At 41.1% G+C, this 20,052-nt stretch overlaps 2 protein-coding genes across 7 annotated transcripts; one reads left to right on the top strand and one right to left on the bottom strand.

Moving 5' to 3' along the window:
- Positions 1-415: 415 nt before the first annotated feature.
- On the bottom strand, positions 416-10,958 carry flcn (folliculin). Of its 3 annotated transcripts, none has more exons than XM_042106907.1 (12): positions 10,861-10,958; positions 10,226-10,435; positions 9,896-10,042; positions 8,438-8,659; positions 7,645-7,811; positions 7,235-7,326; positions 5,738-5,865; positions 4,867-4,980; positions 4,563-4,689; positions 2,166-2,294; positions 1,768-1,870; positions 416-1,309 (listed from the first exon to the last, which is right to left on the bottom strand). In XM_042106907.1, exons 2-12 carry the CDS (start codon positions 10,433-10,435, stop codon positions 1,102-1,104), a joined length of 1,647 nt encoding a protein of 548 aa, XP_041962841.1. In that variant the 5' UTR covers positions 10,861-10,958; the 3' UTR covers positions 416-1,101. The 3 variants fall into 3 exon arrangements, with proteins under 3 accessions (XP_041962841.1, XP_041962840.1, XP_041962842.1); XM_042106906.1 differs by lacking the exon at positions 10,861-10,958 and adding an exon at positions 10,689-10,831; XM_042106908.1 differs by lacking the exon at positions 10,861-10,958 and adding an exon at positions 10,689-10,831 and having other exon boundaries at positions 4,563-4,686.
- leng9 (leukocyte receptor cluster (LRC) member 9) lies at positions 10,942-19,723 on the top strand. Of its 4 annotated transcripts, none has more exons than XM_042106903.1 (7): positions 10,942-11,077; positions 11,764-11,878; positions 17,073-17,166; positions 17,326-17,465; positions 17,560-17,886; positions 18,165-18,535; positions 18,681-19,723. In XM_042106903.1, the coding sequence occupies exons 2-7, from the start codon at positions 11,767-11,769 to the stop codon at positions 19,353-19,355; spliced, it is 1,719 nt and encodes a 572-aa protein (XP_041962837.1). In that variant the 5' UTR covers positions 10,942-11,077; positions 11,764-11,766; the 3' UTR covers positions 19,356-19,723. The 4 variants fall into 4 exon arrangements, with proteins under 4 accessions (XP_041962837.1, XP_041962838.1, XP_041962836.1 ...); XM_042106904.1 differs by lacking the exon at positions 10,942-11,077 and adding an exon at positions 11,442-11,543 and having other exon boundaries at positions 18,168-18,535; XM_042106902.1 differs by lacking the exon at positions 10,942-11,077 and adding an exon at positions 11,449-11,543.
- The last annotated feature ends 329 nt before the right edge of the window (positions 19,724-20,052 follow it).

Below are 20,052 nucleotides of genomic sequence, written 5' to 3'. Positions count from 1 at the left end.
GGTTTGTTATCAGGAATGTCATGGGATTTTTATGTGGAAATAAATTATTGCATAGTCATAGGGCCATCAGTACCCAGTGTTATTGTTGAAAGGACCAATTCAGAAGCAATAGCTTTTAATTCAGCATATTATTCCCTATTTTGATTCCAGGTGATAATAAAAGCTATTTTTAACTAAATGTCAAACATGACAAAAAGCTGATCACAATCTTAAAAACATAATTTAATAGTAAATTAGGACTTTTTACAAATTCTGAATTCCATAGAGAATATATTATGCTCATATGGATGTTAATATAGGTTATCCTCAATTTATTGGGTTTAACTATAAAAACAATCCGTACATAAAACTAGGCTATTATTTTTGTCTGGTGCAGTGGTAGCATATTTTTACAACATTGAATTCGTTGCAGGGGTTTTCAGAGTTGATCTTTTTATTATAAATAGCAGTTAAGAACAGTCACCTTACGCAAGACATTTCACTATTGCTGGATTACGCTCCATGTTTGGCTTACTGCCAGACATTGTAACAGACATATAGAGCCACCTAAAAAAGAACATAAAACTCTCCATTTCCACCGATCAGAATTACCCCCTGTAAGACGGTGTTGCTGACACAGCAGAAGAACAAAAAGGGCATGTAATAACAGCTAGTACAAAGGGGCATAATTTTTGCCATTTAATTGTATAGGCACAGTCTCTACAGTTTTACTCTTATTCACTCTCACGGGAGTAAAATAATTTAGTAATAAACATGTGAATAAAATAGCTGTTTTAGTTAGCATTCCCTTTCAGTAGTAATCAACAATGTTATTCAGACAAAAACTTACAATACACAACGAAACAGAAAACATGTAGATTTTTGTTAAACTCTCATTAAACATATAAAAACAGTTTATCCACTCAGTTTTGTTGTCTCCCCTTTCCGCATTTTCTGTTGTTCTTAACTGTTGTCCTCTACGTCTTTCTCAAACAAACTCTGAACAAAATGAATTGTTCAGCTTTGCTAATTGGCACCACAGCACCCCCAACTGTGATCAATTGTTAGATTTGAGTGTCTCTCTCTCTCTCTTTCTCATTCTCTCTCTCTTTGTCTCTCTCTCTACTGACTAGGAGTCCTCTCCCCTCCTCTGACAGCAGTCATCAGATGGCTCTTGTAAGTTTTGCTTAGTCCGGTCATCCAGAACTTAAGTAAACGCACATTGTCCTCTTCTCCAGGACCCGTGGCTCCCAACAGGGCCAGCACTTTCTGAGTATCCTCACGGCCTCGACCGTCCACCTTGGAGAACTTGAACAGCACTTTCACTTTGCTGAAATGCAGACAGAGACAAAACGTTAGCAAGCAAGCGAACATCAGGTAAGAGTGAAACAAATAGAGAGAGAGAGAGAGAGAGAGAGAGAGAGAGAAAGAGAAGAAACCAGGTTAGAGGTGAAAAAAGTTTTAAAGGAAGTGTAATGTGGAGAGGAACAGGGAGAGCTGGGGGAGGGGCAGAGAGTGATCGTGGAGAAAAAAATGGGGGTCGAGAGGTGCAGCTCAAGGAGCAGGGAGAGAGGGAGACTAATGGGGGTTGATAGTTAACAGACACAAGGGAGATGAGCCAAAAGGGGAAGAAAGCACAACAATGCTGGTGGGGTCTTGATAAATATAACAGATTAAGCAATATGTTCCCATGAAAGATTCATTAAACATTGTATAATTGACAGAATATTTCCAGAAGACAGAATATTGGCTGGGATGCATTTGGCAGGGATGGTGAAACACACTCACTTCATCCATTCCTCCTTCAGACACAGCAAGCAGTGGGACACAACGTCTACAGAGAGGTTTTCGTTGGACAGAGCTGCTTCAATCTTATTCAACAGGGCAGGCCCTGAGAGAGAGAGGGAGAGAGAGAGAGAGAGAGAGAGAGAGAGAGATAAATCAAAGAAGACCAGGGAGAATGAGGGAAGGTTTGTGGGGGAATAAAAATGTTACACAACATATTTAGAAGTATTTATGTGTCCTTCTATTTCAACTTTTGTCACACTGGGTACTAAAAAAAGCACTAAAACTAAAAAAAAGTGTGCAAAAAAGTGTGCAACGGAGTCCAACCCTTTGTCACCCCTGATACGGTTCCTTTTCTGTAGGTGTGCATCTGTGTTGTGTGTTCATGGTTGCATGTGTACCTCTGTCAGTAGGCTGCATGTTGGCACTGCTGATATTGAACTGGTACAGCGAGAGGATGTCATCATCACACACCACCGGATATAGGGACCCTCTGTCGGCATTCGCCACATCCACCAGCACACAAAACTCTGGAGAAATGCAACTCACAATATCACGGCAATCATATCATTTGTAATTGATCAAATGGTGCTGAGAAGGGAATTAGAAATGTTCATTTTCCTTGCTAAAGTTGGGTTACACATGAGAACTCAGAGTGGCCCCGGAGAAACCGGCCTTACGCAGCACATGTTGTTTGACCTATGGGTCAACACTGCCCAGGGGTTGTGTAACTGCTGAGAAACATCAGGATTTACATGTAACCTTAGCTTATAAATGATAAATCAACAGAACAATCCTGTTTTAAAGTTGTATGCCTTTCAGAGGCCCTGTGGGGACATAGAAGTTTCTCCTTTTTATGTTTCCTTGGCTGATCCTAGCACTTATCACCTAACTAGAACTGACACTAGACTGTTTAAAAACAGCACTCACTGATGCACTTATTACAGTGCATGAAAATGCACTGTTCTGTTATCCGAAGTCTTCTTCTTCTTCTTCTTCCCACCAAATTTCGGAGTCTAATTTAGCTTCAACTGTTTAACATAGAAACTATGTTTAAACTTCGTAACGTAGGTCTTGAAAAGGACACTTGAGGAATGTATTTTTCGTTTTTGTAAACTTTATACTTTTTGAGATATTAACATAAATCAAGCTTATTTTTCCCCATAGACTTTGCATTGGCACTATGACATCACAATGGGCTAATCAAACTGATTTGCACCTGTATCAACTGACAGCTGCTCAACTAGGCCCCCTCACAGAGCTAGTTAACGACTTAGAATGCAATCAACTGCACCTATGCTCTAAATGACTGCAGCAACTTCAATGCAACCTCCTCTCTGTGTCTTTCTCTGTGGATAGCTCACTTTTCTCTTCCCCACTTACTTTTACTTCTTTTTCTTTACTTCATCCATTAAACTATCTGTCTATCAACATCCATTAAACTGTCTACCTATGCACATCTATTAATTCACTATTAAATAATTTAGCTATTTAAACTACTCAACTATTTAAGTTTCAGCCATTGCAACTGTCAGTTGTCAGCAACTATGACTCCGGCCAACTGTTTCCTCAGCCCACAACTGTTTCAAAATAAAAGTCTTTACTACAATAATTTCCTATTAAATAATTTAACAATTTAAACTATTCAACTATTTAACTGTTCAGCCATTTCAACTGTCAGTTGTCATCAACTATGACTCCTGCCAACTATTTCCTCTGCCCACAACTGTTTCCATTTGTTTTGCATTTTATGTTAATGTATGTTTTGCTTTTTCATGCACTGGTAATTTCCTCAAAATTACATTTTCTGGTTCTTATTGTACTCTACCTTTTTAAAGGAAAATTCCGGTATTTAGCACTTTGAGCCCCTTTTCTGGTTTGTTTTGGATGAACTAGTGTGGTGGACACCGAAATTTTGACGATTGACTGCCAGAGTGGCTGCCAACAGGCATAATGTAGGCTACTCAAACATGTCCTAAAACAACCCTTAACGTTCGTTTTCAAAGCTGTGCAACTCACCGAGTGGTTAGTGGTGTTCGTTGATGTTCCAAAAAAAGTAGTGTAGCGAAATACAGTCATTGCACGTTGATATTACTGCGCCACCGTCTATGCTTCAGGTTCAAATATTGAACGGAAATTTATACGCGGTTGTGAGGTGTCTGAATAAATAGTTCCACAATAGTATAAGACGGCTGGAAATCATACATTGCGCCGATATATTTGCTTTTAATAATCAACGAACACCACTAACCACTTGGTGAGTTGCACAGTTTTGAAAACGAACGTTAAGGGTTGTTTTAGGACATGTTTGAGTAACCTGGCTGCAGTATGCCTGTTGGCAGCCACTCTGAGTAGTCAAAGGCGATTAAAAAAAAAGTCAGAAAAGTCGAGACAGGACCAATCGTCAACATTTCTGTGTCCACCACTCTAGTTCATCCAAAACATACCAGAAAAGGGACTCAAAGTGCTAAATACCGGAATTTTCCTTTAAATTGTCCTAGAATTATTGAGAGAATTGCTTTAAAAAGCTTGAACTGTTTACCATGTTGTTAGTCGCTTTGGTTAAAAATACGTCAGCCAAATGTAATGTAATGTAAATGTTCACTGTCACGTATGTTCCTCCACATAACCAGATTTTAGTGTCTGGTGTTTATCCTAACAAGAAGTCAACACATCTTGGGGGATTCCAGGGGAATGAGATGATCACACTTAAAGAGGTATGATTTATTAATAGATGGAGCAGACACAGAGATGAGACCCATGGATGTAAATGTGTTATGGTATAGTGAGGTAGGTACCTGATGAGCTGACGTGGGCAGGGATGGGGACATCTGGGCTAAGGCCCAGGAAATTACATCGATATGCTTCCTCATATTTGGAGCTGTAGGGTACAGAGCGCACACAGCCCACAGGGAGCAATGCCTGCTGGGATAGAAGAGGACCATTAGAACACATTTGGCGAATTCACAAGCAAGAACCTTAGAATTCCCTTAGAGCTCTTTGAGAGACATTATGTATCCTTCTGTATCCAAAGTAATTACAGACATCCAACACCAATAGTGGTATTGTGCAATGATGACTTCAGACTTCTGATTGGCTGACCTTGAGTACGCTGAAAGCTGAATGGATGAGGACTGGATTGCCTCCCCTCCATATCACCTGATTTCCCATAAGCACATGCCAGGCCAGTTGACGGAACTCTGCACCTCCAAGGACCTGTTGACCAATCATATGCGTTAAAAGATAAAATACAGTAAAGCTGTCAGGTAGGCACATATTGAGGTAAAAATTGCATTCTTTACTCTGTTAAAACAACAACCAAAACACTCAAAGGTCAGGGTCAAAAGGTAATTTATTTATGATTTAGCCTTAGATCACATTAGATTGCTATATTAGATCACAGGCTTGCTCTTTGCAAAGGTTGGGTCAAATGTACAAATGTGCAACACCTTCTTGGATTTGCTAAGCTTTCTGTATTTTCAGGGGAAAACTAGTGGACAGGCAATCAGTTTCATTCTCTTGCCAATACACTCTCTGTGGAAAATGGAAATAAACATAATTAAAGTGGTTGTTAAATAACCATGTATTTCAATTTATGTTGTCACATGTTGCAAGACAATTATGTCAATAGCAAATGTCAAGACTTGAGTGATTCATGCTATAGTAAGCCTGCGGTTGCAAACAAAGTCTGCTTGTGGTTTGTGTAATGTCTCACAACTTGACTTTCCAGGTCTCTGCTACATTGTAAAATGAAATGCCTCTGATGATAGACAAAATAGGGAGTCACATGCAACTGTTCATGAAGAGAATGCCAACTTCCAACAGATTTCAACAGATGCAATAAAGACCCGGGAAGCACGGTGTACAATATCATGAGGGTATGAGTACGTCATCAAAGATCAAGCCGAAGCTGCTTCAAGCCAGGACAGGTCTTGAGTGTGCACTCATGTCATCAATTTTATTGTTACAGTACCTGTCTTAAATGTCTAAGGGATTTGAACTTCGGCCCAGGTAGATCTTCCCCCCTGGAGTCGTCAAACTGCGTAGGAGTGGAGCCTCCTCCTTCAGCCCCTTCCCACACACTCCTCTCCTCCTCTTGCTCTGTGGAAACATTGTTCTTTCAATATAAACAAATTATGAGCTGATACTTTGGGATCAGAGGGCACATCCTTTTCAGTTAAACCAGAACTTGGCCTGATTTTTGTTGATGTGAATGATCATTCTGTATGTGCACACAGCCACCACAATAAAACAACTCTAGACACAATCAATTCAATTACACTGCAGTATGCACCCTTATAACCCAATAACAAACTACATATACACAGCATTTTAACATTTGTAAAGGGATGAAGGTAAACAAAATATGGGTCAGTGGTTCACTTGGCTGGTAATTCAACCAGATTAAATTGTAATTTTCCCTTAAGTAAATCAGGCTGCTGCAGCCATTCCAGGCCCGAGCTCTCCGTACTGCATGCATCATGAACACATGACTAAGGAGATAGCCCATTAGTGTTCCTCAAATGATCTTTAAAGAGACTGCAGTGGACACTCCTGGACGTTTTATCACAATGTCTGAGTGACTCGGTTCATATGCAATTTTTAGGGCTGCATATCGTAATTTCCCAATTATTAGCCGCAACCTATATATTGATTTTGCAAAATGTCTTCAGCTATGAGGTTAATTACACAGGGGCAGTTAATATGGTATTAATATGATTTTGTTTCTTTTAACTTGCATAAAACACTGTCCTGCTGCTTATACACAATGCGGCTAATACACAGAAAAATTACTGTATTGCCACCTCAGACCAAATGACTTGGAAGTCCAATTTCAAAATCATCAGGTCTCATCACAATTTTGTAACTGCCTCACAAGTCAGGTAGTTTAAATGATAAACTGAATGAAAACAGTGACCTCACAGTGTCGTAGGAACAAAACCATGTTTAGGTTTCCTGCTTTTATCCTAAATCCACCTTTACCGATCATATTCTATATGTGTATTTCATAGAAAAGCAAAACAATAGTAATGCTTTTATAGAACACAACCCAACCCAGCTACCTTACTGCATTTAAAAGGAGGTAATTAACCTGTTATTACAGGCATTTGCCCTTTCTTCACCCTAGTAAGAAAGGCAAGTCAGGATAGGAATAATTAATATTCTTTTGACTCCAGTTCCAATACACAAAGGGACCCAGGGAGACAAGTTAAGTCCTGTCATTTCATGGGTACAACTTTTATCAACTTCTGACATGAAATGAATGTTATGACACTGGTCATGAGAGTTATGTACCTACGGTTGATTCTGTGAAGTACTGGCATAGCCCTCAGGACCATGGCTGCTGGTCTTAAAAAATTTCAATGGCCTTGGCAAAATCCTGACCTTCAATATTTGTTTATTTTCTTAACAGTGCACATTTGATAAATTATCATTATAAATGATCATTGTACTTATTATTGAAAATTACCTGTCTGTCTTTCAATGAGTACCAGCGTGTCTTCTGTAGGGGCCCCTTCTAAGAGCTTCTCTGTAAGACGACTGCCACAAGCCTTCAGCAACCTGGAGGAAAACAGCCGGAGGTTCAAATGCGGCTTATTGTCAGAGTCAGTGTTCAATGCTTGTCTGTGATGATGATGATGATGATGACTTAAAGACCAAAAGTCTAGCAAGCTCACTGAGTCTTCCCCCACCAGAGGGGAGTGTGTGAGCTGCTGTGTACGACCTCATGTGAGTCCTATTTGTCAGAATGCAATAAAGCCTGTGTGTGTGCTATGCGCTCACATGAGCGATATGCACAAACAGCCAGCCCACAGGTCACTCTGTGTATGTCTTGGGCATGTGCACACTAGCGCACGTGTTTCCTTGGTCACAACTCACCAGCTGAATGAGGAGTGGAGGCTCTCCCACAAGTTGGGGTGCTGTGTGAGGGAGGACAGGGATCGGGCGGCGTTCCCACTCCTCTGGTGGGGGAAGACCGCCGGAGAAAAGGCGCTGTTCATCCGCACGGCCCTCTGAGGGCACACACACTGCTCGCTGTCAAACACCTAAAGGTCAGGGTCACAGAGATGAAGGGTCACGCACGTCCATCGATTCCAGCAGTTCAGTTTGAGGTACTGAGGGCACAAAAATTCAATCTGCTTGCAGCTGTCGGCACATTCCAGAAATTTAGGGGACTTCCGTACCACACCACACTACCATTCTCTGGGTGGACCAGACCCGAGATAAAAGAGCTTTCAGCAATGGAATTTTTATTACTAAGGTTGATAAGAGCAGAGTAGAGCTTTTGAAGACGAGTCATACGGAGAGCACACTTGTACACTCTCCCCCCAACTCTCCCCATGAAGAAAACCTACCATGATTGTAAAGTGTCAATCTCTATGGTCAAAGCACTCCAATTGTACTTAAATTAGGATATTAACAAAGGTAGTGGCTTGGTGGCTTGCATATAAACACCAATAACACAGACAAGCATTGATACTCGTGACATAGAAGCTCTGTGGAGGATATAGAGACAATCCCCCTCTTCTCCAAAATATGAAAGAAAAGTTCTACACTTTGGTCCATGTCATGTCAATGTCACACCTTCCCCATTAGCCTTACTTTTGCCCCCTTGAGGCGTCCCTTGAGGCGTCATAAACTATGGGTGGGTGGCTGAGATTTGATGGCTTGCCTTGAGTGCTGTGCTCTGTAGGCTCTGTATGGTGAGTCGGAGGTGACGTAGAAGGAAGGGCCACGAGTTGATGAGGTAGATACGATCCATGGCAACCATAACAATGCTGTACCATCGCTGGAATCCCCTTGCCAAGCTGTCCTTGATGAAGAAAGTGTGGGAGAACACAAAGCCGTGCTGCTCGTCACCGAAGAAGATTGGCCCCTCCCTTCCAGGGCAGACCTGCAGGAACAAGAGGAAAAGGGTGTTTAGGTTGGGCATGTGGAGATACATATCTAAAGACAGGAAACTGTTTGCAGATTTATGGCATGTCTCATGTCCACTTAATCATCAGTGTCAGTGTATTGATGAAAGAATAATAAGCTATTCAATAAGCTTAACAATTAACATATAGCCCTAACTCAAAACAGCTGTTAGGCTTAAGTCATTTTGATCTGTAAAAATGTCACATGCAGCCATGCCTAAATTCTGATTACTGCACTTACTAATTATAGGCAAAAATATTATAATATAATATGCAGTATTCATTATTGAATGTTTAGCTGGAATGGTGTTTTCCCTTATTATCCTATTTTTAAAGCAGGCACACCTGCGGGCATGTGATTGGGCTACGGGTTTTCTACAGGAATGGCATGTTTTAACAGGCCCAGCACTAGTAATAACAAAAGGCAGGTGAGAGAGTGCGCATATGGCCCATGGGCATGCTCAATTTGGGCATTTTTTTGCAGGATAAACTCCAAGCTACCTCAAAACTCCTTAACTATATTTGAAGTACAATAGCACTATGTAACTGTGTGTGCATGCATGCATGTTTCCATCTTCATTGTTTGATGGATTTTTGCCTGTAAATGCTTCACCTTCTCACCTCTTGATTATCCCAGTGTAATTCAACTTGGCTGAAATTGTGGTGCTACATTTAGGTAGTACAATTAGGCTACCCAGTCAGTTTATCATTACCAAGTGCAAGTCAAAACTAATACAAACAAATTGACAGCCTATTTTATAACCATGTAGTAGAAACCAGACTCTACCACCACCATCTTTGCAAGCACAATTTCGTTGCTTCAACTCTGCCATTAAAAATGAGTTTGTCTTCAAGTTTACACTGAATAGAGTAGCCTAAATGTTTCCCAGACAATGTAGTGCAATAAAGGACCAATGTCTGTCTCTTCTCAGATTTAGTTGGACAAACGTGTCTGTCAGATCCATTGAATAGAACTGAACTTATTTTATGGGTGGTCAGACTACCCATAAAAGGGTGGCTACAAGCAGTAAGCTACTGCCCATCACTGATTTTTATTATTTTGAAAATACAAAAATACAGTATTTCAGTATCTTGACACATGGTGTGACTAGTGTGTCTTGTAGTTTAATTTGATACATTTAAAATTAAGGTATTTGTTTGATATTTTATTTTAAAATCCCTGCACACACACACACACACACACAAACACACACCTCACAGCTGAGACTCCGCACACAGGCTTGTCGGACTACACTGAAGAGCTGTGGTTGCCTAGGGTGCTGGTGACTCAGGAAGCGGATGCCAGTCTCATTGTCCACACTCACAAAGCCAGGGTGAGAGGCAGGCAGAGACCTACAGCCCTGATAATGAGACAGCCAGACAGACAGACAGACAGACAGACAGAGAGAGAGAGAGATGTAAAATATTAAAATTGGAAATAAATCTGTACAGCTGAACTCAAACTATGTGCAAATTGCAAACTAGCCACAAACTCAAGAGGTGAAGGACATCAAGTTACAATGTGGCTCTCCACCAAAACTCACCTCACACATGTCAGCCCTCTGAGTGGCGGAGCTGTGGGCTCTCATGGTGAGTCCTTCTCCTTCTCTATCTACATCCCTTTCCCTCTCTCCTGAAATAGACTGTCCAGGCTGCGGGGGAGAGGGGGACGGAGGGTGCAAGGCCTCAGTACAGAACAGGGTCCGAGGGCCATGGAGTTCACAGAAATGGCAGAGTGCGACAAGGGCATTCATCTGGGGAATGACAGACAACACAATTTAGATCAGGGTATGACAAGGGGGGAATATGACATTAAGGAAATCTGGACTGGTAGGCTACCCTATCCCAGGCTTGTTTTGGCTTTCACTAGGCAGTGCTGTTTGTTTTCCCAACTTAGTGTCTATGGCAAAGTTGTTCGAAGCAATGTTTTATCGAATTGTATTCGCCTGACAGGGCCGTTGTTATTCTGAGCTTATGAAAGTTTTGATATAATTCGGCTACACTTACCTTCACTGCTCAGTGCGCGGTAACTTATTGTTTATGATCTCATTCGCTTAGGGGCATCACAAAAAGAATAGCCTAGGCTGCACTCGGTCCGACTGTCAACTCTGATCAACGACTAACATATTGATCACTGTTTCGCGAATAAATTAGTTAAGTTACATGTGACAAAAGTTACCTTCCTCGGCTGTAATACAGATCATACAATCAGCGCAGTTATTCTTATTTAGGTTATTGTGTTCATGGTGTAGAATAGCTCCTCATCTGTCTTTCTTAGTCATGTGATCTAAGAAGTCACGCGCTTTGGATCTGGGGACGTGCGGGTGACTCACTCGTCCCTGATTTCACACTGATGTCAAGCACATGCAGAACAAAAGAAGAGTGTCACAGAAACTGTAAGTGGTTATCCTGCTAGTCTCTATGCATTACATTAGCGGATTTAAATGCAATACTGTTGTAAATACCACTCGGATACTGTGTTCGGTTCAAAAACTACATTTCCCATAAGTAAATGCGGCATGTAGTAAAGGGAGACGCTGCCGACAACCGTCAAACATGCTGAAATACTGTTGATTGTTGCCTGTCATCAGATATTCTCTGCTGCTGTCACCTTCGAGTAACTTGCCAAAATGCCTCTGTTGTAGATGGTACAATGTAACACGGTAACATCAACAACTGCCACATACTTATCTCGAATTAAGCGATTTAAACCCACGTTTCTGTGTTTGTAAGCATGTCAGTGGGCGTGCCCTGCAAAATGACGTAAATGTATGGGATATTCTTCCTGCTTAGGTGGACCAGCCAAGTCAAGTTTGTGTTTAGCTACCGGTAGTAAGCCTATGAGAATTAGCCAACTAACTGGTTAGTATTTGTTTTGAAAAATCTACTTTAGCCTATACGTTAAAATTCAGATGAATAATATGTAGGCTAATGTTCATTTATCTTAGACTATTTCTTTTTTTTTTGTGGCTAAATGCCTAGGCCTAGGCTTCCTCTTCCTCTTCTCTCTCTCTATATATATGTGTCAGTATATGTATATGTGTTCTTCTATATTCAACTAGGCTGTTTGTGTGTTAATCAGGCCATGGAAAGTTCCTTAGTGACAGAACAGACTGACTCCAAAGTCCTGTCTGACTCTACCAATCCTCTGTCTGATGATGCAACAGTAGTTAACAAAGATGGAATAAAAGAAGCAGGTAAGTGACTTGGTTGAAATCAGTTAAGAGCTGTTGAAGGGGGTAATGTGTGAATGTCTTATGTGTTTGAGTGTAAACACATCCGATCAGTTGGTGGGTAGGCTAAAGTGGGTGGTGATTTGCTTTGATTTTTTTTTTTAATGACAGGGCAGGTGGTAGGCTAGCTCTGAGAACTATTCCACAAAGCGGGTTTTATTAGAAATCTGAGTTTGTTAATTCTGAGTTGAGGGGAACTCTGGTTTCCCATTCCAGTAAGACAACTCAAACTTTGGGTCCGTTACCACATTAACTTTCTCTGTAAACATAAACTGATCTTTTTTTTAACAAAAGTTTCTCTATATCTCCTCCCTCCTACTGAGCTGTTATTGAACACATGGGTTGTCATTTTCTCCTCTATCAGTCCGACACAAGGGTGAATAGAACTCAACAGTCCCGCCCACCGCTGATTCCGGAAGTAAGAATTCAATATAATTTCTCCATTGACAACTGGAGTATAAGTTATAATTGCCAAGTAGGTTTTCACATACAAGGAATTTGCTTTGGTCTCAATGTGCATGACATACAATAATTAAAATACATAAAATACAATAACACAATAAATAGACAACATGTTAGGTAGAGACAACCATATGCAGGCCTAAGTATAGCAAGACACTGAGTTTACAAACAAGCAAAAACAAACAAACAAAAACTAAACAAAATGCACAAAGGCAGCCATTCACAGCGCCATGGTAACCACATAAATGACACATAAGACAAAAGATGCGGGATGGAGCGGCATAATTGCCAGTGTACCCGTGACCCCAAGATATACAAAAGAGACAACAAACAAATTAACAAATATAAAGTAAACCATAAAAAAATAAAACAAAAGAAAAAAATGGCATGTTAGTCCACTTGGTTCCATCTAACCGGCTGTGAGACAGCTACCTGCTGCCTCACTGCCTAAATAGAGAGCTGTCTCACTAGACATGACTTTGGATTGAATGCATCTTTTCAGAATGAGTGTTACAATTCAACTGTGCAAAAGGCCATATATTGCGATTTTCTAAGTCTAATTTTAGAAACACTTATATTATAAAGAAGACACCCATCATATGCATAACATGTAAGTAAAAAAAGTTTGATTTAGACAAACAATTCAGTAACCTGTACAGTACAGTTCTGCCTATGTCAATTACAAAATAAAGTGCTTGCATGTAAACTATTAAAAAAATATCGATATAATGTTTTTGAAAATCGATACAGTATTGTCGAATAAAATATTGCAATATTTTCTTACACCCCTACTACATATGGCCTTCCTGTCAGTTCCTGGTTTGTAATTTTCAGTTTGGATAAAAAGAAAACATGTTAAACAAATAATTAAGCATTTGGTTAAACTAAATAATTATAACCTCTCAGATCAGTCCTCACCACTGTGGAAGTGTGGTGTAGAGGGATAGTCACAGGCTCTAAGGCATATTTTTGCAATGGCTCAAGAGGGAAAGTCATGATTCGAAATACTGGTACTATTAGTAGTGAGTGGCCAGAGAGATTTTCTGCGCTAGCCTATGTAATGAGTTTCTGTGCCAACCATAGATTCCTTAAAACAAGCAGAATACCCATTGCACTCTTGCAGGTGGTTTTCAGGCCTAAGCTTAATAATCTTGTTTTTAAACTGTGACCTGGATGACCGTCTTTGCTCACCCAAATTAATACAAGTCTTATGCAGGACTTCAAACATTCTTTTGAGTTCTGGTTTATAGGTTTTATCACAGAGTGGAGTCCACTCCAAACAACAAAACACAAGTCTGTACAATGCTACCCAGATTACCCAACAGAGTAACACAACAGAGCCTCCAAACCCTATGCTTACAGAAGAGATCAATGAATAGCCTTAACAAGTTACCCATTGTAGTGACTTGGAATACGTTCAACAAATGTGGAAATTACTTCAAAGGGAAGAATAAGTTTATCAAGAAGTTATTAATATTACATGGCAAGCCACACAGAACTTAAATTTCAGCCAAGTAATGCCCTCAAGGATGTTTATATTGATTATTGGATCAGTGATCATTCACTGGAAATATATGCTGGCATTAAGGTGAACCTTCACACCTTATTGTACACAACTAAACTAGAAGAACACTTAGAGAGTGCAGTCCTCCTCCAATGCAAAATTACTTTTGTAGAGGAATAAACAAGCTTCAGCTACTTGCCCTTACAGGAGAGTTGGAAACAGGTCAACAAATGTGAAAACGACTTTGAATGAAAGAATAATTAATCAAGAAGACAATGATATGACATGACAAACTACTCAGCATGACAAGCAATTCCTCCTTCAAGGTAAAATAACTTGTCTAGAGGAATAAAGAAGCAATTGTTTTCAGTTCATTGGAATGGGTGATGACATTTGTTCAAAAATGAAGTTCTTGGCTAAATGCTTATAAACAAAACCACCCCCAAGAGTTTGTCAGATAATTTGTTTGTTTTTTTTAGAATCCATGGTTTGCAGCACAGAATCTCCTTATACTTCTTAGGGAAGAAAATCCTCACTTACCACTCACGTCTACTAATATTGTCAGTATTTAAAACTGATGACTTTCCCTCCTGATCCATTGCAAAAACAGGCCTAGCTCACCACAGGTGCATATTTCTAATAGAAAAAAGTATATATTTTTAATTTAGCCACAACAGTTTTTCTTTCTTTCTAATATTTGTTTTGGAATTGAAAGACAAATGAACACAGACCCAGCCACAGCCATGGCCTCAAAAGTGTTGGATAGAAAATAGAAAATAATGTTTCACCCATTTAGCTTGTTTCACGTGCTTGACAGATTAAATAAGGAATTCCATTTTCATTTCACATATTCAAGATGGCGCTACAGCTCTATGTTTTTCTCGTTGCCATAGTACACAGCCCTGTTTTAATTATTAGATGTTACCATGGTACACAGCCTTGTTTTAATGATTAGCTGTTACCATGGTACACAGCCCTTTTTTAATCATTAGATGTTACCATGGTACACAGCCCTCAATTTCAATTTCAATTTATTGTGCTTATAGAGCGCCAAAACATTACACATGTATCATGGCGCTTTACAGAATGTAGGCAATCAGAGAAAAGGAAAGAAAGGAAGAAAAGAAAAGAAAGAGAGAGGCCCATGGGTAACAGGGGGGAAAAACTCCCTAGAATTGGAGATACATATAGGAAGAAACCTCAAGCAGATCCACGACTCAAGGGCCTGACCCATCTGCCTAGGGTCAATACAGGACAGTAAGGTCTGTATACATGACAAATGCATATGATAGTCAGGTGTAGAGAATAAGATATGGTGTTAAAAAGCACTTGAGCTGAAAGTTACAAGAGGTGGGGTGATTACGTATCTGGTTTGATAATTCATTAATCCTGATTTAGTGACAGAAAGTTCAAATAGTCCAGTGTTGGATTTGTCCAGGGGGAAGGGAGTTGTCAAGGGGCATGTGGTGGGTCGGCAGACGGGCCAGGAATCCGGGCAGAATTGTCGTAGGCAGGTGATGGGTCACTAGGCTGTACGGGCCAGGAATCCAGATAGGGTGACAGTAATAGGGCAGTCGAGGATGGGACTTCAGGTGAGATGGGTGAGAGGAGGGCCAACACATGGATGGTTGATGACTGGTGATGATCTACCTCACAAGTGAGGTATAGTAAGGGGAAAGAATGAGAGATGTAGAGTGGGTTAGTATTACTGAAAATCAAAATGGTTAATGTCAATAAGTAATCAGTGGTACTATATATTGTTACAGTATATCATAGTGAGAATAGGCAAGAGAGGGAGAGTTGAGAGAGAGAGAAGGGGAGAGGGGGGGGGGGGGGGGTTGTACAGCGTGACACATGAAAAGTCCATGACAGCACTATGCTATAGCAGCATAACTAAGGCATGGTGAGGGGTAGTCGGCACCAGCGCAGGTATGGTCAGTGACCACCATCGCACGCGCGACTGGGGTGCCAGTCACACGAGGACTCAGCAGGGTGGTCCATTCCAAAAATCCCTGAGGTGGGTGAAGTTCCACACCGCACCATACCTAACGATGGGAGGCAGTAAAGAGGTATGTTTTAAGTCTAGACTTAAAAATAGGGAGGGTGTCTGCTAGTCGAATTGAGGAAGGAAGATTATTCCAGAGGAGGGGTGCGCGATAGCTGAAAGCTCTACCTCCTACTGTAGTTTTTGAGATTCTTGGAATTACAAGAAGGCCCGTATTCTGTGATCGTAGCGGTCTAGGTGGGTTATATGGGACTAGGAGATCTTTAATGTATTCTGGTGCCTGGCCATTAATGGCTTTGTATGTTAGAAGTAATATTTTGAAGTCAATGCGACTTTTAACAGGCAGCCAGTGTAGAGATGCCAGGATAGGGGAAATATGTTCATATTTTTTAGTTCTAGTGAGTGTGCGAGCAGCTGCATTTTGTATAAGCTGTAAGCTCTTTAGACAGGTGTTATTGCAGCCAGCGTATAGAGCATTGCAATAATCAATCCTTGAGGTGACAAAAGCATGGATTAATTTCTCAGCGTCTGGTAAGGATAAAGACTTCCTTATCTTTGAAATGTTCCTTAAATGATAAAATGAAGTTTTGGTAATCTGTTTTATGTGATTACTTAGTGATAGGTCTTGGTCAATTGTAACTCCTAGATTTTTAACACTTGTGGATGAGGATAGTCGAAGATCAGTAAATGTAGCCTGTGATGAGGATAGGATATCCCTCATCTTTTTAGGACCTAAAACCATGACTTCTGTTTTATCGGAGTTCAAAAGCAGGAAATTATTTGTCATCCATGTCTTTATGTCTCTTATACATGTGTCAAGTTTGGCTAACGGAGTCAATTCGTCAGGTTTTATGGAAAGGTATAGTTGTGTATCGTCTGCATAAGAATGAAATGTAATGCCATGTTTCCTAATTTCTGAGCCCTCTTTTAATCATTAGATGTTACCATGTTACATGGCCCTGTTTTAATCATTAGATGTGACCATGTTACACGGCCCTGTTTTAATAATTAAATTAATGATTAAAACAATCATCATTCAATGTACTTCAGAAACGCGACAGACATATGTATACCCCACATTTACTCCCTTAATGCTAATGGCAATGGTTCTGCCATACAGATGGTTAAATACCTTCCTTGAAAGTTATTTTTGTAATTTATGTTCGCCAATCTTTCCCTACTGACAGATTGGGCCAGACAGGAAGAGGAGGGCGCAAACCTCTGCCGACACTTCCTGCGAGGCAGGTGCCACTTTGGAGACAGGTGTCGCTTGTCTCACAGGTCTGTATCCACCTCCTGGCCACCTCTTGGCAGCACTGTAGTAATCACCAGCATGATAAGCACCATCATCATGTTCTCCCCCCGGCTGCACAGCAGAGAGTGTCATTAATGAGGTGTTGTAGAGTATTCCATACGTCCATCTTCTGTCTTTTATTGCAGCATGCCTTCCTCTGACACAATTGAGATGCCCGAGGAAGACCTGGAATGTTGGGATGACTCAGAGAAAGAGGAGAAAAACAAAAAGAACAGGAAAAAAATGTCCAAGTCACCAAAGAAAGTGAAAGAGTCAGAGAACAATGGTAAGACTATGCAGTGGTGGTTTCACTTTCTGCATGTTCACATTCCTGTAGGCCTACTCTCTCATCTCAGCACTCTCTTTCCCTTCTTTTGAAGAGCCAGTAAAGAAGCCTCGGATGCGCACAGCTGATGATGTTATCAACAGAATCCGCTGGGACTCAGCGATAGACTCTGCTGATTTTGTGGTGGGTCACATAGACCGCTTCCTTGGAGTGCTAGAGAGGCCATTCGATGAGTTTGCGTGGGACACATCCGTGTCTGACTGCGACTACTCCGAGGAACTGGCCCTCCCCAGACACAGGATCCAGTACTTCACCTACCGGGGGCAGCGTGTGTGGGATCGAGATAACAGGACTGACCGAGTCTTTGGCTCAACAGGACAAACTGTGATGCCCCCTTTTGGTGGTAAAGCCCAACAACAAGGTGAGAGGTCGATATAGGTGAGATCAAAAAGATGAAACAGAACATGCAATGTTTTTCCCATTCTTGGAGAGCACGATTCCAAAACAGAACATATCTTTATTTTTTATTTTTTTTATTACTTATTGCATTTTTTACAATGAAGCAGATGTACTGTACTTATTATTATTGTCATTATTATTATTATTATTATTATTATTATTATATATAATACGTATATTGCACAGCCTATGAAAATAGCAGTTATTACATTCTTTTCAATGTTATGATCTTTCTAACAGAAGATATGAGACAACAAGCGGACAACAATCTGGACTCAACATCAACTGAAGAACATCAACAGATGCCACACAGGGAACATGAAGAGAGTTGTGAAAATACCACAGAATGGCCGAATATGGAGCAGGAGAACACAGATCCAGGTGGCACCTCATGTGGCAACCACCAAACAGGAAATGAGATCTCCTCAGATGAACCAGAGTCTGGTGAGCGGCACTCTTTAGAGAATTTATCACAACAGCTGTCAATCTCCCAGGAAGACAACGGCATTAAAGGTGACGCAGAGCAAGAATGGAAAAGTGACTGGGATGGAGCAGAAGAGAAAGAGCACCTGCACTGGGAAGGTGTAACCTCACAATGTCCTAATAGGCAGGTAAAGAAAGCCATTCATATACACGTGTACATATAAACACATTTATTATTTGTGTGGATTTGCAAACCTTCTAGAATCATTGTACCAGAGTACTTTGCTCTGAGCCTTTTGCATAGATGGTTAATGAATTCTGTTTCTCATTCAGGTCGGTCCATCCGGAGTACCCCCAGGTCCACAGGAGCTGAGTCCAGAGCCCCAGGTGCCAAAGTCAGTTTCCCAGCCACCGAAACCAGGGCGGGTGAAATGCAGACCCACTCACTTCATCGGCTTTCGGGTCGACTCCCCCGCTGCCCTCCACGCCTTCCAGCGCCTTCAGGCCAAGGTGCTGGCCCACCTGCCTGAGTCGGAACGTCTCTGGCAGAGCCCCGCAAAGCTGCATGTCACCCTGTCCCTGCTGGTTCTCCCTGGACCAGCTGAAGTGTTTGCAGCGGCCGAGCTGCTCCGGACCATCGTGAAGACACTCCGCAAACCGCCCATAACTGTCACTTTCACTCCAAAGCTGAAACATTTTGCTGAGAAGGTTCTGCACTTAGTTCCCCAGCCTCTGTCTGACATCCAGACCCTGAACGCGCCCATTCAGCAGGCATTCAGACAGAAAGGCTGGTTGCATCATAACTCCCGATGCCCCTCCTATCATATGACCCTTGCTAAGGCAGAAGATGATCGGCCATTTGGGAATGTGGGGGTTATCAAGCTGGCGAAGGACATCAACTTTGGGAAACTGGAGGTACAGAAGCTTTATCTTTGCAGTGTTAAGTCACCAGAGACAGAGAGTGGATTCTATGAAACAGTCTGTGCAGTTACCTTCCCGGAAATATAACAGTATGTCTTAACCACGGTTCAAGTGTCATAGGTTAAGACGCTCTGTCCTAAGAAGAAATAAGAATGTCATTGTATCTGATTATATGCAATACGTGAAATCAACTTTACCTGTGGTGTATATGTAATTAACTGGTGGGAAATCACTTTGGCCATAACCGTTGAGACCAGTGATGTAGAAAGGCATGTTAAAATAAATCATGAGTAAATATTTAAAGATACTTTGCATAATTTTATACATTTATAATCTTTCAGAGCTGCCCATAGGTTTTGACAGTAAAATATGTATGACATGAAATGGTATGAATCTACAACAAGGCTTTTGAAATGTGTTTTACTGCCATTAAAGTTAAGCCCCTTTACAAGCCACATCCGTGTATACTTCTTTTCTTGAAATGTTTGCTGGAAAAATGACTTTTAATTCTAGAATGCTTTTGCTTTGTAAGAGCAGGTGCTCTGAGCATCTGCTGTGCTGTGTCTGTGCAGCATTTGTGCAGGAGACTCTTATTCTGAGGGCTATTTCCCTCAGCAACTCTTGCATACATAATATAATTTTCCCCTCCTTTCCCTTTCCTCTGAGATACACGCACACTATACATATGAGTCAGTGTGCATTCGCTCTCTCTCTCTCTCTTTCACTCCCCTCCCCCTCACTCTCTGCCAGTGACACAGAAAAACTACCCCCCCCTGTAGCGCAT

This window comes from Alosa sapidissima, chromosome 10, assembly GCF_018492685.1.
Source record: "Alosa sapidissima isolate fAloSap1 chromosome 10, fAloSap1.pri, whole genome shotgun sequence".
NCBI lineage: Eukaryota > Metazoa > Chordata > Actinopteri > Clupeiformes > Clupeidae > Alosa > Alosa sapidissima.
The sequence above is the reverse complement of the archived record's forward strand: the minus strand, read 5'-3'. Positions and strand labels throughout refer to the sequence as shown.